Source organism: Mauremys mutica, chromosome 5, assembly GCF_020497125.1.
Source record: "Mauremys mutica isolate MM-2020 ecotype Southern chromosome 5, ASM2049712v1, whole genome shotgun sequence".
NCBI classification, from domain to species: Eukaryota; Metazoa; Chordata; order Testudines; family Geoemydidae; genus Mauremys; species Mauremys mutica.
In genome coordinates this window covers 139,265,796-139,282,581 of record NC_059076.1, presented here as the reverse complement: position 1 = coordinate 139,282,581, position 16,786 = coordinate 139,265,796, and the positions used below count along the sequence as shown (strand labels likewise).

Sequence of the window (16,786 nt, the reverse complement as noted above, 5' to 3'; positions counted from 1 at the left end):
TGGGAAAAGCTGACAAGCAGCCCTTCCGTTTGTTTTGAGTGTGCATGTGTCAGGCCAGACGCTGTCACTCCACTGCAGGTACCGTTCTGAGAGCTGATTGCCAGGAAAATTAGCCTCAGAACATGCTTGTAAGTCCCTAGGTTATAACTGAAGGGATATTTATTTGCTTAAAGAAACATGAGGCAGATTATTTCCTACTGGGTGAAAGGAAGCTTCATTAGGGAAGTTTAGCAGATTGAATGGGCATTTTATCCTACTGGATACGAATATGATGACCTTGTATTACTCATTCAGTGCCATGGATGTGCCTGGTGATTTGTGGACAAATAAAATTGACAGGTCTATAGATTTGTATAGGCCCCTCCCATTCAAGGATAAAATATATGGAGCTATACCTATTTCATAGAACTGGAAGGGACCTTGAAAGGTCATTGAGTCCAGTCCCCTGCCTTCACTAGCAGGACCAAGTACTGATTTTGCCCCAGATCCCTAAGTGGCTCCCTCAAGGACTGAACTCACAACCCTGGGTTTAGCAGACCAATGCTCAAACCACTGAGCTATCCCTCCCCCCAAACTGGCCAGCCTCTCAAAGCAGTTTATAAACTTATTGTGTATTAAGCCATGCAACATTTGTGGTGAAGGAGGAAAGACTCTTAATGGGGCGGGGGGTTGAACTGAAGGTTAAATAACATGTTCAACATGGTCACACAGCAAGCGATCAGCATTTTTTTTTTTAACCAAAACTAAATGTTTCCATGCAAATGTTTTTGTTTTGGTCGAAACACTAAACCTGTTTTGATCAGAATTCAAAATGATCTTGAAAAAATGGAGAATTGGTCAGAAATCAACAAGATGAAATTCAGTGAAAACAAGTGCACAGTCCTACACCAGGAAAGAAAAAATCAAATGTGCAACTACAAAATGAGGAATAACTCGCTTGCTGCAAAGGAGCTGGGGGCCACAGAGGATCACAAATTGAATATAAGCCAACAAAGTGATGCAGTTGCGAGAAAGGATAATATCATTCTGGGGTGCATTAGTAGAAGCGTTATATGTAAGACCTGGGAGGTAATTGTCCTGGCCTCCTTGGCACTGGTGACGCCTCAGCTGGAGTTTCTGGGTGCCACACATCAGGAAAGATGTGGACAAATTGGAAAAAGACCAGAGAAGAGCAACAAAAACGAGAAAACTTTAGAAAACCTGACCTCGGAGGAAAGGTAAAAAACTGGGCATGGTTAGTCTTGAAAAAAAAAAAAGACTGTGGGGGTGGGGTGGGGTGGGGAACACACCTGTCTTCCTCCAACAATCTTCAGATATGTTAAGGGCTTCTTATCAAGAGGATGGTGATCATTTGTTCTCCATGTCCACTGAAGGTCAAGAAGCAATGGCCTTAATCTGCAGCAAAGGAGATCCAGGTTGCATATTAGGAAAAACTTTATAACTCTCGGGGGAGTTAAGCTCTGGAACAGGCTTCCACGGGAGGTCGTGGCATGCCCGTCATTGGAGGTTTTTAAGAACAGGTTGAACAAACACCGGCCAGGGATGGTCAAGATTTACTTGTCCTGCGTCAATGCATGGAGCGGGACTAGGTGACTGCTCCAGGTCCCTTCCAATCCTACATTTCTCTGATTCTAATGCAAATGTAAGCTATGCTGGCAGCATGGTGCTTTGTTCCCCTCTAGTGACTGAACCATGTCAAAGAGCCATTATGGTTCTCCTACTGCGTCCAAGCTAAAGGCACCTGGTCCTTAAACTCAAGCAGTCAAGAGGCTCATGTTTTGCAGAACACAGAGTCCACTCCTCCAAAGCTGCGAGCACATGGCACTGTCAGCAACAGACCCAGCACACCGAGGGGGCTGCCAATAGTTAGGCTGGTTTCCTTAGGTTTGACTTTTCCCTGGAAGTGGTGAATCTCCAAGCAATCAGGCATCATGAGCAAATGCAACAGCCACCTTCTTGGCTGATGCAGGGATTGAACCGGGTACCTTCAGAGCTAAAAGTGCCTTAGCTGGGGCCGTAACAATGCATATCCCCTCTGGATCGCGCAACACACACTCACCAGTGGGTTTGACAAAGGCAGCATTTGGACTATATCCCAGCTGATTCTCACATGGCCATGTAGACCCTGGACTTTAAGTTGATACTCCATTTACGCTGAAAATCAGTCTCTTGCATCAGGTTTAAGCCTCAAATCCTAGCGCACCCTTAGAGTGTTATTTTTGTTTTGTTTTTTTAAAAACACCATGACCAACAATTTGTGTAACTAACAAAGCTGGGCCAATTTTTCACTATACTTGAATGTTCTAGCGCCATCCACCCACCCGTCATCTACTTGTGCCTTTTAGACTATAAACCTTCCAGGGAGCAGATGGCTCTGTGTATGTAGGGGGCCCTGCACAATGGGGTCTGAATGCCACCACAATACAAATATTTACTATTAGTTGCACTTTTTTTCTACTTATTTCTCTTACTGGTAACAAGTGGGTTGAGGGGGATGAAAGGAGGAGACGTGTATTTTAAAAAAATATTGATTGCTTTAGTTCATTTCAGATGGTGGTTTTGTGAGTCCGTTAAACTTGCTTAATTTAATCAAGTGCGAGAACCCAGTTTTGATCCATCATTGACACTTATCTTTGTGATCTCCGGGAGCAGACACATTTTTGGCGTTGACTGATACTTCGGACCCTAAGTGGATCTGTTTTTTCTTTTCCAGTAAGATACAGTTCTTTACGTCCTTCAGCCATCCAGGTGGGAGAGGGATTCTTACAAAGTAGCAAAGGGTAGGTCAGGAGAAATTCCCAAACTGTAGAAGCTTCATCAGTTGGGTCACACAGAATGGACTGGACAAAGCCCTGGAGAATAGATGGTGGGATGGATGGTAGGAGGGATTTTCATGAGCACTCAGCATTGGCCTAACATTGCTCCCATTGAAATGAGTAGTAAAACTCCCACCAATTTCAGTCTCTTTTAGGGAGGGAGGGAGGGGTGTGTGTGTGTGTGTGTGTGTCCCTTGTCTTTCTATCAACCTATGCAAGGTACCGATACATCCTCTTAGCTTCACACAGACCACTCATAGATCAGACACTCAGGCCTGGAAGGGACCTCGAGAGGTCATCTAGTCCAGTTCCCTGCACTCAAGGCAGGACTAAGTATTATCCATTACTCAGAGACCTTCCCTTTTGTAGATACTATCGGGCAGTTTGTTTATATTGTTTCACTCTATCTCCTTTACGTGCCAGTGCAGGCACATTGTAAATACTGTTATCCAGCTTTACTAACCCTGGTCTCCTAAAGGGTGGGGTAAGGGAGGTGTCTCCTCCCAGGGAATTCCCTTTGGTCAGGCCCTACTAGTCTCTATCTCCTGCATCTCCTCCCCTGCACGTCCTTCCTGTGCTCTTTTATCCACCCTCCTTCTTAATGGGCTAATTAGCTACCCAGCCCCAATCTGATCTGGTGATCAGGAACGCCTCTCCTTACTCATGCTATTCCCCAGGGCCCTCGCTGGTTAAACAGTGACCCAAGGGCTGGGCCAATTGCTGATTCCCAGCACTCTGTCACAGGCCCCCCATTGCCACAAGATCTGAGCCCCTCATAGTCTTTAGTGTAATTACACTCATCACCCCCAGGTGAGGCAGGCAGGACCATTACCCCCATGTACAGAGGGGGAAACCGAGGCTCAGGGAGACTAAGTGACATCCCCAAGGTCACAACAGGGAGTCTGGGGCGGAGCAGGGTTTTGAGCCTGGGGCCAGAGGGGACCACTGTGCTCATGTAATCCGGCACCCTGTATAACACAGGCCAGAGAACTTCCCCACAATAATTCCTGGTTGAATTAGAGCATAGAATTTAGAAAGACATCCTATCTAGCTTTAAAAATTCCCAGTGATGGAGAATCCACCAGAAACCTTGGCAAATTGTTCCGATGGTTAATAATCCTGTTAAAATTTGCCTAGCTTCCACTTCCAGCCACCGGACTCTGTAATATCTTTGCTAGAATGAAGAGCCCCTCTATTGTCAAATTTCTGTTCACCAGGTAGATACGTGTAGACTAAGATCAAGTCACACCGTAATCTTCTCTTTGTTAAACTACACAGACTGAGCTCCTTGAGCCTCTCTCTGTAATGCTTGTTTTCCAGTCCTTCAACCATTCTCATGGCTCTTCTCCGCTCTCTCCCCAATTGATCAACATCCTTCTTGAAGCATGGACACCAGAACTGGACACAGTGTTCCAGTCGTGCTTGCACCATTGCCAAACACAGAAGTAATATAACCTCTCTACTCTTACTTGAGATTCCCATGCGTGGATCACATTAGCTCATTTGGCCACGGCGTCTCACTGGGAGCTCACATTGAGCTTTTACCCATCATGAGCCGCAAGTCTTTTTCTGAGTCACCGCTTCCCAGGACAGCGTCCCCATCCTGTAAGTAGGGCCTACAGTCTTTGCTTCTAGCTGGTTTACATTCGGCCATATTGAAACACGTATTGTTTGCCTGCACCCAGCCTACTCTGTAGTAGTGACCTGTCCTCCTCATTGTTTACCACTCCCCCAATCTTTGTATCATCTGCAAACTTTATCTGTGATGATTTTATATTTTCTACCAGATCATTAATAAAAACGTTAAATAGCATAGCCCCAAGAATCTGATACTTGCAGCACCCCCCACTGTTTGATGATTCCCCATTTTCATTCTGAGACTTATCAGTTAGCCAGTTTTTAATCTATTTAATACGTGCCAGGTGGACTTTATGCTGTTTAGTTTCTTAATCAAATGCCTTACAGAAATTGAGTATATTACACATACAGTGACAGAACTGGAATACATTTGTGGAATCTTATCTCTTGCTGCAATAAGGCCAGACAAAGATACTAATATAATCACGTTGAAAAGATGATAATACAATGAAGCAAACTGTTCAACACAAAATATCAGCACTGCTCTAACGAGAGGGTAAAACCTCCCCTACAAGGTTAATGCAATTCCCCTTCCCTTGATGAACTGGCTCCCATTATGTCAGCTCTGGCTTCAAAAGCTTATTTCAGGTTCGGTATTGTTCTTCCCATCTGCGATCACAGATTTAGTCACAGACGAGCAGGGCTCAAAACGCAGAGTCCTTGAAGGCAGCCACTTACTTCAGCTGAAGAGTTGGATCCAATCATCCTTGTTTAAGGCAGAAAGATAATTAAAACAACCATTGAATTATTGGTGATTCAAAACCAGGTTTCAACTGACAGTGAAGGAGGGAGCTGGGAGTGGGGTAAAGGAACTCGTTAAAGGGCCATTGCCCCTCGGGACCAGCATTGTGAAACAGCCCATGAAACAATAGGAAGAGCTTCTATGATCAACTAAGCAGTGGAGTGGTTGTTAGATAAAACCTTCATGTGAAGTTTTGAAGGCAGGATTTGCTAATCACCTCCAGTTTAGCAAGAATGTGGCTGGGTGACCAGATGCAACTCCTGTCCCATACCCATGCTCGCTGCTCTCTCACCTTATGTTTCGAATAGCTGCACATCTGAAATGAGCTGGCACTACAGGATAACTGGGCTTGGTCTGAAATGCGCATTCCAAAGGGGACCGTGTTAACGGGGAGGCTGGGAGGAGAAGTAAAAAATCACTGGGATACAAATGTGGTCAGGTTAGAACCCAGGAGCTGATTTTACACACCCAACAGCATCCCAGCGAGGTGAGTGAGTCACCAAGTGTAGGTCTCACCCCAAAACAGAAACATTGGAACTGAACCAGAGCAGGGCCTGTCTAAGCCCGTATCCTGCCTCTGACAGTGGCCAGTACTAGCTGCTCCGGAGGAAAAACCCCTTGCAATAGACAATTTTGGGATAAGCTGTCTGCAGGGAAAGCTTCCTTCCAGACCCCAGTGGAGATTCTGTCTGGAAGCAGCAAAGAATCCTGTGGCACCTTATAGACTAACAGACATTTTGGAGCATGAGCTTTCGTGTCTGGAAGGAGGATGGTTTATATCCCTTCCAAAGCTCTTGATTGTTTTCGAAGCATTACTATAACACCACTGGATAGACTTGCTATCCATAGAAATGTCTAATCCTGCGTATGAATCCTGATGGGGGCTTTTGGGGAAGGAGGGGTCGGGTTTGGTGGGACAGGTGGAGCCTGGACGTAGATCTGAACATCTGCCAAGCGCAGTAGGGCTCAGGCTGAGTGCTTCAGCTTCTCACTGGGCTAGATCAGGAAAAACAGCCTTGAGGTTAAAAGTACTTGCAAAGTATTTTTGAACGATCAGGTCTGTGACCATTTGTGCTTCTTTATGACGGATAAAGACAACCTGAAAGGGGATTCCACCCCCTTCCTTCCTCCTCCCCCCGCCAAAAAAAAAGTTCTTCTCTCCTGCTGGCTTTTAACCATAAGAAATATCAGGTCTGGTCTTCCCTGGAGTTCCTGATGGTCCCTGGAGAGAGCTCCATTATGGGCTCTCACACCTTAAAAGAAGGGGTGAAGGTGTCACATTTTTAACAGAGACACCTGCTCTCTCAGATGTTAATTAGGCATTGGAGAGAAATAAATATCTGACCAAATCCTTCCCCTCTTAAGTGCTCAGCTTTCAGCCTCTTGGGATGTCATAATCTCACCAGTTCTTCAGTCTCCATAGTGTCTTCCAGGGTAGACAAAACCTGAATGTCTCAATAAGTAGTTTTTTTAACACACAGAAAACCATTTATTAGGACACCTTTATCTATCAGAAGCACCAAACGGAAGGGCACTAGCCCCTTTCTCCCGCTTTGCAGGGCTCCTTTAAAGCCCAGTACGGGAGTCAGGAGACCGTGGTTTTATTCCTGGCTCTGTCACAGATTCCCTGTGTGACCTGGGCCAGTTAGTTAGTTTCTCTATGCCTCAGTTCCCCTTCTGTGCCAGGGCGATAACAGCACCTGCCTTGATCGCAGTGGGGCTGAGCCGCTGAATCCACTCATACTTGTGAACTGCTTTAAGAACCTGGGCTGGAAGGCACTAGAGAAAAGTCAAACTTTATGTTAAAATTCCACTCGTTAGGCAAAAATAAAGAGCTCAGGGAGGGAGGAGAAGCTGTGAGTGGGGATAGTATTAGAATAAAGAAAGGTGCAGTGCTAGGTTCAGAAGAGACTATGCACTAAAGTGCATTTGCAGCTGGTACCTGGCCTGCATAACGTCTCATTGGAAGCCCTGTGATGAGAATCCAAGGAAGAGGTCAGAAATCCTAGACAGGGGCGGAGATCCCTTTTTCCATCTCAGCAGAGGAGAGTTCTGGTCTCGGATCGGATGGCCCCGAATTACCATCATAACAGCTGCACATCAGATGACAACATCATGGACTCAGAGCAGAGGTTTTTAGCCAGCCGGGCACAAAGAGGAGGGTAACCCGAACCTAGCAGCTAAAGCAAGAGATAAAAGGGCAGATAGGGGAGGCACAAATGCACACAAGTTCCTTGATTCTCTGCTTTCCTCCTCCGCATTAGGCCTCAGGGTCTTTGTTCCACCTGTGAGATTCCCTCCAGTGAATAATACCCATTAGAAACAAATGGGCGATAATGAGATGAGGTGGGGAACAATGCCAGGATTGCTCGAGGAAATCAAACAAAACCCAGAGATTTTAAAGGGTCTCCAATACTGGAACTCACCCTCCCCCCACATCCCATTATAGTCTATTAGACACCAACCCAGCAGGGCAGTTAAACGCATGCTTAAATGTAAATGTGCTGAAATCCCATTGACTTGAAAGGGACTTCTGCACGTTCAGAGAGAAACACACACTTCAATAATCTGCTGAATAGCACAGGTGCGGGAACTAGGGCCTCGCAGGGGGGAGGGGGAGTGCTGAAGCACCCCCTGACTTCAAGTGGTTTTCATTTATAGTTCAGTTCAATGGCTCTCAGCACCCCCACTATCCACATTGTTCCAGCACCTCTGCTGAATAGTGGTGGTTTGTGGACTCTCAGGACATGGAGCAAGGCCCCTGGTCCATCAGGCCCTGGAGAGGAATTTAGGCTGACCAGCTGATGGAGGTTATTTGTTGGGCAGCGTGTACATTTCGTCAGTCCAGGGGTAGGTCAGTGCATTCGAAAATATTCACCTGTGGTTTGTACATTGCAGGGGGTTTTAAGAGTCCTAGAGCTGCTGGGATGGGGATCAAACAAAACTAAATCTGAAGACAGAAAAAAAATCTCAGAAATTAGGAAGAGAAAATACAGAGCTGGCTCCTGCGGTGAAGAGTGACTGCATAAAGACAGCTGCCACTTCTTCCTCATCAGACCCTGGGCACGCCTTTGGAGTCACACCTGCTAACTGCAGTGACAAAAACGGTTTGGGCTTCCTCTCACCCTGTTGACCTTGCAAAGCCCGAAGGATGTTGTTGAGGGTAAGAACTGAGCAAGATTCAGAGAGGGATTGGACATTTATACGGCTAACAAGCACATCCAGAGTTATAATAGTGAATGCTGAGGAGTATGGGAGGGAGACAAAACCTTGTCTATCAGGGCTTAAACCAATCTCTCGCTATCAGAGCCCAGGACGAGACATTCATTAGGGCAGATTTCCCCACAAGAGCTACTGCAGGGTTCTTATGCAGCTGGTGCTGGACACTGTCAGCTCCTGCAAACACGTCTCCCTGGCCTCAACTCAGTCTTGTCTAGGGGGAGTTTGAACTCAGAACTGTGTCTTCTGAACAGCAGCCGTAGCTAGTTATTTGGACAGCCAGGAAACAGAGGATAATGAGCAGGCCTGGAATTGCATTTCACCAGCATCCAGGTGATACTGCAAGTCTGATCTCCTTACCGTCTCTCCCAGCAGCCTCCATACACAGTGAAGAGGAGAGACAGAACGGAAGCCATCCCCTAGGTCAAAGTGAGCAATCGCCCATCATCCTGCTTCCAGTCCACCAGCTTTGGCCCCCTCCGTGAAGCACTCTGGATGAAATTCACTCACAATTCATGCAGTCAATTGCTTTGTGATCAAAGTTAACGGACACACAGAATTTCAGCACGTTTAACCGGATTTATATGATGTATTATTTAATAGAAGTTACAATAGGATAAATGTACAGTTGAAATCAACATGCTAATTTCTAATGCATTTTAATCTGTAAACCATGCAGTCCATTTTTAATCAGTAGCTCCGCTAGTGAGTTTTAAGGAAAAAACATGTTCCCTTTAAAGTTAAACCTAATTTACTAAGTATTCCCCTTATTGTGCAACGACTTGTGCAAAAAAAGCTGTTTTCACCACATTAGGTTATAAAATAAACCTCCCCTCCCACCCCCTGCCCATAAAGGCAACATGAGCAGCCAATGGACACTGAGGGGTGCATGGGGGGGGGGGAGAGATATAAAATCAGAGGGACAAGCAAAACTAGAAAGCAATTAAGTGCAGATGTAAATCCTGATTAAGTAGAAGCACTACCTCACTAAGCGCAGAATGGTCTAGACAGAACGGTCTGCAGGGCTGTCTCTTTACATTCAGAGCCGCTGGAGGGCAGGCGTAGAGTCACACTGGTATGAATCCCAGTTATGCCAAGGTCCCTTTACACCACACTGGCAGCTTAAAGGGGCCTTATTGTAAACGAGAATCAGGCCCGTGTGTCTAATGAGGGCAAAGGCGGGACCAAGGGGACACCTGGAACAGATGCATCGTCTCAGCTCCTGATGATTAAACTCAACTGGAACCAGGGTTTAACCCATGACTAGCTAACAGCATGCTGACCACCACCTCTGTCAACCACAGTCACAATCAGCGTCGGGTCAGCTAACTCGACTCTTCGCACCCACGTTATAACCGAACATTTTGTGGTTAAGACCAGGCCTTGGATGGGAGGGATCAGGTAAAAAAAACCCAAGCAGCAACAGCAAGTGTCTTCTGCCGTTTAAACCTATGAAACAGGTGTGAGGCGTAGTCTCTGTTGATCCCTTAGTTTAGTGTTCCGTGGGTGAGCACTTCACCCCCTATAGACACAAATGCAGACATCCGCAGAATCATCCCACTTTAAAAAACAAAACCCATGAAAACGGCTCAGAGTTTGCAACATGGAGGGTCTTTTCCACCTTGAATTCATGAATTAGATGGTTTCCCTTTGCCTCCCAAGATTTGGGATAAACCGCAATTTACACCCCATCGCTGGAGGGTGAGCGAGGGCGTTTTGGTATCCCAAGGGCATGTAGAAACTGGTCCTGAAAGTGCGGGGGAGTAAATGAAGCCTTGGAACATGTTCTTCTTTGATGAGGTGTTTGCCTAATAGAACTGGCCCAGCCCATGGGTGGGATGAATGGAAAGTGGTTGTTTCTCCAGTGCATAGTCTCCTTGCAAGTGCTAGGACTGGAACCAACTAGAAAAAGCCGGGCAGTGACTGAAGGAGAATTCCGAAGCTAGGAAAGAAACGATCTAGAGATACAGTAATGGCAAAGTGAAGATACATGTGGCAGAATTGGTCGCTGCTTGAGAAAAGGAGTTGCCCCTCCACCCCTTTAATCAGCAGAGTTTTGGGAGCTGAAAATAACTCCCATTGCCAATTCCCCATTGCTTGCCCATTTTCCCCTCATTTAAGTCTGGTGCTGAAATAAATGATGTTACACTCAGAATGGCTTTGCCTTGGGGCTGGAAATTAAATTCTGATTTGTTGACGACAACTCATTCCAACTGAACCATCGGAAAGGGAACAGAGAAGTCTTTGAAGGCCAAGATTATTGATCCAAGCTAGCAGATTTTGGATGGGGTACCATGCCCTCCCACCCACACATCCATCCATACATGGAATCTTTGGCAGTACTTGTAATGCCTCCATTTAAGCATCAGCTTTGAATGTGACTCAGTGTCCCACAAACAGTTTTGGAACTGGACAAAAATGTCCCATCTATCAGATCTGACATTTGTTAACGCAGTCATTTTTGTATGTGCGCAGACAGCCTAGCTTTTAGCAAACACCGAACAATGCAACAGAGAACAGGACTGGGGTCAGATTTAAAACAAAGTGCAAAATTGCTAAGAGCTTTTGTGACTTGAACTCCAGCACTAGAGAATGAACCCCCAGCCACCCGCCCGCCTCCCTACGCACTGGTACAATGTGTCTGTAAGTTAGTGCATTACATACAAAACCTATTCCCAATGCATAGCCTGTCAGAAGCGTGTCACCTAAGCTTACAAAGACGATACCTGGGTACATCTCAGGGAGCGGAACTGTCTTCAACTGGTGCTTAGACATCTTTGTAGGGGGGAAAAATAACCCCGTCTTCTCTAGCATGACTTAAAAAACCGAAGGGCTGTTCATATATGTACATGGGTACATTAATAGCAGCACTGTTTGATTTGGGAGGCACGGGTCTATCGTTAGAGTGGTGGGTTCTGCTCCTGCCCCCGTCTTGTGCATTTATAATAATCTTTCCCTCGTAGGCTCTACCATTCGTATCAGAGGATACAAATCATTAGTAAGAGAGTTACAGGGGATTTTAAATGTCTTCCAAAGCTTTTTAAGCAATCTGTTTAAAAGATTAATTTTATTTTGAAGGGACGGGACTGCATCTCTTGGAACAAAAAGTTAATTAGGAACAGAGCACCAAAATTCAATTTTTCATCCCCGTGAAGTGACTTGTGGTTAGGAGTTTGACCTCCCGAAATCAGAGACTCTCTGAATCTCCAACTTGGCGGGGACTGCTTTCCCAGCAGAAACTCCTCAACGCCAGAGCCAGTTCACATGATCCTGGTCCAGGCGTTTTGCATGGCCTGTCCAAACAGCATTCATTTCCTAGCTTTTTAAACTCTGTGCAGGCCACTGTACTCCTCTTTAAATTAAGCTTGGCGGAGACAGGACAGAGCCCAGCTTCAGGTCACGGAAGGTTCGGTGCTGGCTGGGGTCACGGCTGAAAGGTTTGGCTCAGGGATTCTGTTTACTTTGTTTTTTATATTAATTAGGCACCAAGTGGAATCTTTCAGTGGAAAATGGAGCCTACACCTTGGAATAACTCTGAATTTTAAAGCCTGAAGCATGAGTTTAACAGCTGGCGGCTTTTCTCTGCTAACACCTACTCCAGCATGGTAACCCCTCCCCTAGCTATCAGCCTGAGGTACACATTTGGGGGCGTTTCCCACTCTCCCGTTCCCCCCCTCCCACCCCGCTTCCCATCATTTAACAAGGAGTGGAGAAAAAATAATCACCACCAGCAAAACCTACACCCTGCCCCGCAGCAAAGTCAGTGGCTGACAAACACGACTAAAAATTGTGTTTGACAGTCTCTCCTCCTCCTAATAAAAAACTGGAAATGCCAGAGCGCCTTATTTGTCATGCTTGCTGATGCTCATTTATACTGTTGCCAGCAGCTGCAGCAGCATGATTCCAAAGGATTTTAAAGTGCTCGTTACTATTTATGGCCCTTAAGTGCCTTGTGGACTCAAATCTCTCCTATTTTTTTCAGCACGGGGCTGCCATGGGTTTTTGATGGTTTTTTTTTTTTTAAATCTCTATATTTATTTTAATGTGGGAAGTTTCTCTTGCATCTGATGCGTGTTTGCGTCTCAGTCATGTCCCCCCCTCCTGCGTCCACGCAGAATCCCTCTTCACAGCCCTGCAGAATGTGACAGCAGCACAGAAGGGGAAAACCTGCCTTTTCCATTTGTGGGAGGAGTAAATCACATCTTTGTCCCCTTGTGTTTGATACTGATGGGACAGAGCTTTGCAAGAGTACTGGGCACCGTGACTGGCGATGTGTCTGGTGACACTTCCTGGGTTTGCTAAGAAACCAGGCCTTCTGGCCCTTACACTAGATTTTCAAAGCAGATCTGCTTTTTCCCTTTTTCAGTAGCTAAGAGGAGTTTTCACTGTAGGTCGTCTTGTCCCAGAAGCTTGTGAATTCTCCTCTTGCATTGAGCAGCACCCTGAAACCAGAGATGCTGCAGACTCTCCCCTGGAGACAGCACTGTCCATCTAGCTGCTGCAACCAATGACTCACAAGACTTTGCAGGTGGGGTGGGTTCAGGACACTCAGACTCTCAACTGTTTTCATCAAGTCAGGTGAACCCAGGGGCTTGAGGAGTCTGCATACAACATCTTCCTGGCATGGGAGAAGCTGGGTTTGCCAGCTCCACCTTCACAATCTCGTTGGGGACAGTACAAATTTCTAGGTCGAAATATAAAGGAACAGGGCAGAGCATGGAACTCCTTGCTGACAGTTTGGAGCACGACCATATGTAGCATTTTAGAGCTAGCGTAGGGTCTGAATGGGGAACCAGTCCAGTTCACATCTGTGCCCCCCATGTTGAGGAAAGCGTTTGCTCGCAGAGCAGTTCTTTGGCTTGCAGATCCCTCCAGCTTGCTGCTGCAGGTCCCTTTCCACCCATGCCAATTTCCAATTCACCCATGTCGCTTTCACCATCCTTCAGAATCTGTGCTTTGGAGGCATTTTTAAGCTATATTCAAAAAGAAAACACAAGGGAAATGCCAATATACAGCCCTCCCAAGTATAAAAAAGACCCCGCATACTTATCCCATCACTTGGATGTAGCCAGTAGCAGAAGTTCGCTGCTTACAAACGTGGCTATTGACATTCAGGCCAAGTAACACGTACCCTTATAAAAAACGCATGGCTGAGGAACATTGGAAAAAATCGTCATTAGGAAAGACAAATAAAAAATAACCTCCTGGTCCACCCTGTGCTTAAATATGTGTTGGACAGTGGCACCAGCACTGGAGCCAGAAAATGCAGAATCAGCACGAGTGGTCGAAAGGAAGAGGGACTGAACGCGGCCTGGAGAGCCAGCCGTCACCTTGCACATTACAGACAATTTGCATTGTGCATCGTATTTAAACAAGTTCCGTCACCTGCATGATATGAAGACTTGAGGGAGAAAGAGGTTAACACTAAATCTCTCTCTGAAGGCTAGAAAAAGTGCATTGGCTTTTTCAAAAAATAATTGTGGTGAGAATAACAACAACCGAACTAATTTAAACCGATGTAAAAAAACCAAACAAACCCTGTACTAAGTTTATGGTAAGTGTTGAAGCAGCGGTACTGATGTGGCTATGTATACATTAAAGATCTTAATGGCTCCCTGTAATGTTATTAGTTTTAGGCAAATCTGGAGCTTGGCATGCCTACTCCTACAGAAAAGGGACTCTCTATCACTAGAATATTTTTGTATCGGGATTTGATATTAAAGAGGGACCCACTAGATGTGTCCCCCCTGAGAGTAGTTACAGTCTAGTAGGTAAATACAAGGTAAGGGCAAAAGTCTCCTCTATCAGGCAGAGTGGATTTCTCTGCCAGCATACATTCTGTACACAAGCACTCCCGTTGGCTTCAATGGGAGTCTTATGCAGAGGAGGAGGGAGGAATATGGAACAGATACTTGCTACAGACAAGAGAGAAGAATTTTGCCCTTAGGCACTTTTTACCAAGTGGATATTTGAGCTTGAATATTCAGCGGAGTGCTCTTGGAGTCCCATGTGACTCAGGAGTGCCCAGGAGTCTGTTCAGATCTCCACCGGTTATGCTAGTAACAGCAGTACCCTACGTACTGCAAAAGTCTGTTTGCTCAGTGCTCCCCACAACCTAACTAGAGTCACTGGGATGTCCCTCCAAACATTCGGGAAGGGGGAAGACAGGAGACAGCATCAAACACAGTTGCAGAGAAAGGCAAAATTGTGGCATGATGTCCTCACGCTGTTTGCAGAGCGTTGGTTTTCTTCCCTGCAACGTTAGCATCACAGGACTATGCTGAATCACAACGAAGCGACAGCCCAGTGCAAACTTGGCACCACAAGGTCAGGCCATTGGAGCAGTATTATTCTGTGGCTCTCTCCAATCCCATTTGATGACGATGTAGCTCTCAAGCTCTTTCAGGTAGTGTCTTTGCAAAAGACAACAGCAGCTCCTAAAGAGTTATTCCAGATTACAGCATCCAGGTCCAGTTACAGACCTGATGGATCTGTTTAGTGTCCTTCTCCTGCCAGGAGTCTGCAGACTAAGGATGAAGTTAGCATGCACATCAACAAAACAAAGTGAATGGTTTTGCATTTGTTTGCCCTCCCTTCCTAAATACACCCAATACACTCATCTGCAATACGAGCTCACAAGCCGCACTCTTTCCATTTGCAAAGGCGTAGCCGAGCTACGGGAGTGGAGGAAAAGCATCGGAAACCACAATGCTCCCTACATTTTTTTTTCTGCACTTGAATAACTTAACAAAGAAAAGTCAAATGGATTCTCTGAATTTGGTTGCAAAAAATCATCGGGGCATGAACTTTTATCTCAAGTTTCAGCCTTTACGGTCAAGTTATAAACCCCTGAAAATAGGAGCTTATAGTGGGAAACCATGACCCCACCCTGCACTGCAGCAGTACAAACAATGCCGCAATATCACCATTTGATTATTCGCCTAGCAACATTTTTTCATAAGAGTCGGTTCCATGAATACTATACATGTGAATAAAAAAATACATATATTCTCTTTAAACAGGAATCCCAAATCCAGGCGCATGGAGGCTGCAGTGCAGAGATTAGCACTGTCCTGAAATCCCAAAATCCCATCCCAAGCAGCTGACTACCCTCACAAATGATGGCTGTTGATCAGACTTCGGAGCTGTTTAGCCACAGTGTCTATCAGCTTCTGCTTGTCCCTCTCATTCTTCCGGAACTGCGCAAAGACATTGTTCTTACGGCTGGTGTCTTTCATCCTGTGCAGAGTGGAAACAATCAGTCAGGTTACTTCATCTCATACATCACTGCTAGGTACCCTACCTAAGAAAAACCTCCTACAGAACAGCAAGCCTGCATTTCCCTAGGCCAGGGGTCAGCAACCTTTCAGCAGTGGCAAAAGGTCCCGTGACACCTTATAGAAGACTAACAGACGTATTGGAGCATGAGCTTTCGTGGGTGAATACCCACTTCGTCGGATGCATGCACCCATGAAAGCTCATGCTCCAATACATCTGTTAGTCTATAAGATGCCAGAGGACTCTTTGCTGCTTTTACAGATCCAGACTAACACGGCTACCCCTCTGATACTTTCAGAAGTGGTGTGCCAAGTCTTCATTTATTTACTCTGATCTAAGGTTTTGCGTGCCAGTAATACATTTTAACGATTTTAAAAGGTCTCTTTCTATAAGTTTAAAATATATAACTAAACTATTATTGTATGTAAAGTAAATAAGGTTTTTTAAATGTTTAAGAAGCTTCATTTAAAATTAAATTAAAATGCAGAGCCCCCCGGACCGGTGGCCAGGACCCGGGCAGCGTGAGCGCCACTGAAAATCAGCTCATATGCTGCCTTTGGCACGTATGCCATAGGTTACCTACCCTTGCCCTAGGCTTTCAAGGACAGCTGTGTTCATACAGTAGTTTAATATCTGACACATCCACAGTAAGGTGACATTCTTGTACTGCCGGAGAGATAGTAGATGATCTAGAAGGTCTTTCCCATCTCTGGCTTCTACGCTCTGGGTGCAAACAAGGACGTACAAAGCCAGCGCCCAATACCATGCTCAGGCATTCCACTGCACAAAAACGTCTACAGATTTGTTCTCTAAACTGTGCAGTCACAAAAAAGAGCCCATCTCACGGCAGTATGTTAATCTATGTGGTACCTTAATGCCAAACCACTGTCTAGGTTCATGTTCATCTAGTTCCCCTTCCCTTTCTTAGATCTATTTTGCTGTGTCCATGTAAACTCTTATTACGTGATAAATGGCAATACTGCAATGCAACTGCACAAGAGTCAGGAAATTCAGAAATCTGGAATTAAGTGTATGACGTTAACTTTTACAACTTAAAATATACATCACATGTGGCTGAGTTGCACAGCATCTG

The 16,786-nt window shown here is 45.6% G+C and overlaps 1 protein-coding gene across 1 annotated transcript in view; it reads right to left on the bottom strand.

The window, feature by feature from the left end:
• Positions 1-8,975: 8,975 nt before the first annotated feature.
• The window catches only part of EXOC6B (exocyst complex component 6B), a 447,723-nt gene continuing 439,912 nt past the window's right edge, over positions 8,976-16,786 (bottom strand). The window contains exon 22 of the mRNA XM_045018685.1: positions 8,976-15,654. Within this exon, the coding sequence (XP_044874620.1) occupies positions 15,528-15,654 (127 nt within the window). The 3' untranslated portion in view covers positions 8,976-15,527. The remainder of the gene's footprint in view (positions 15,655-16,786) is intronic.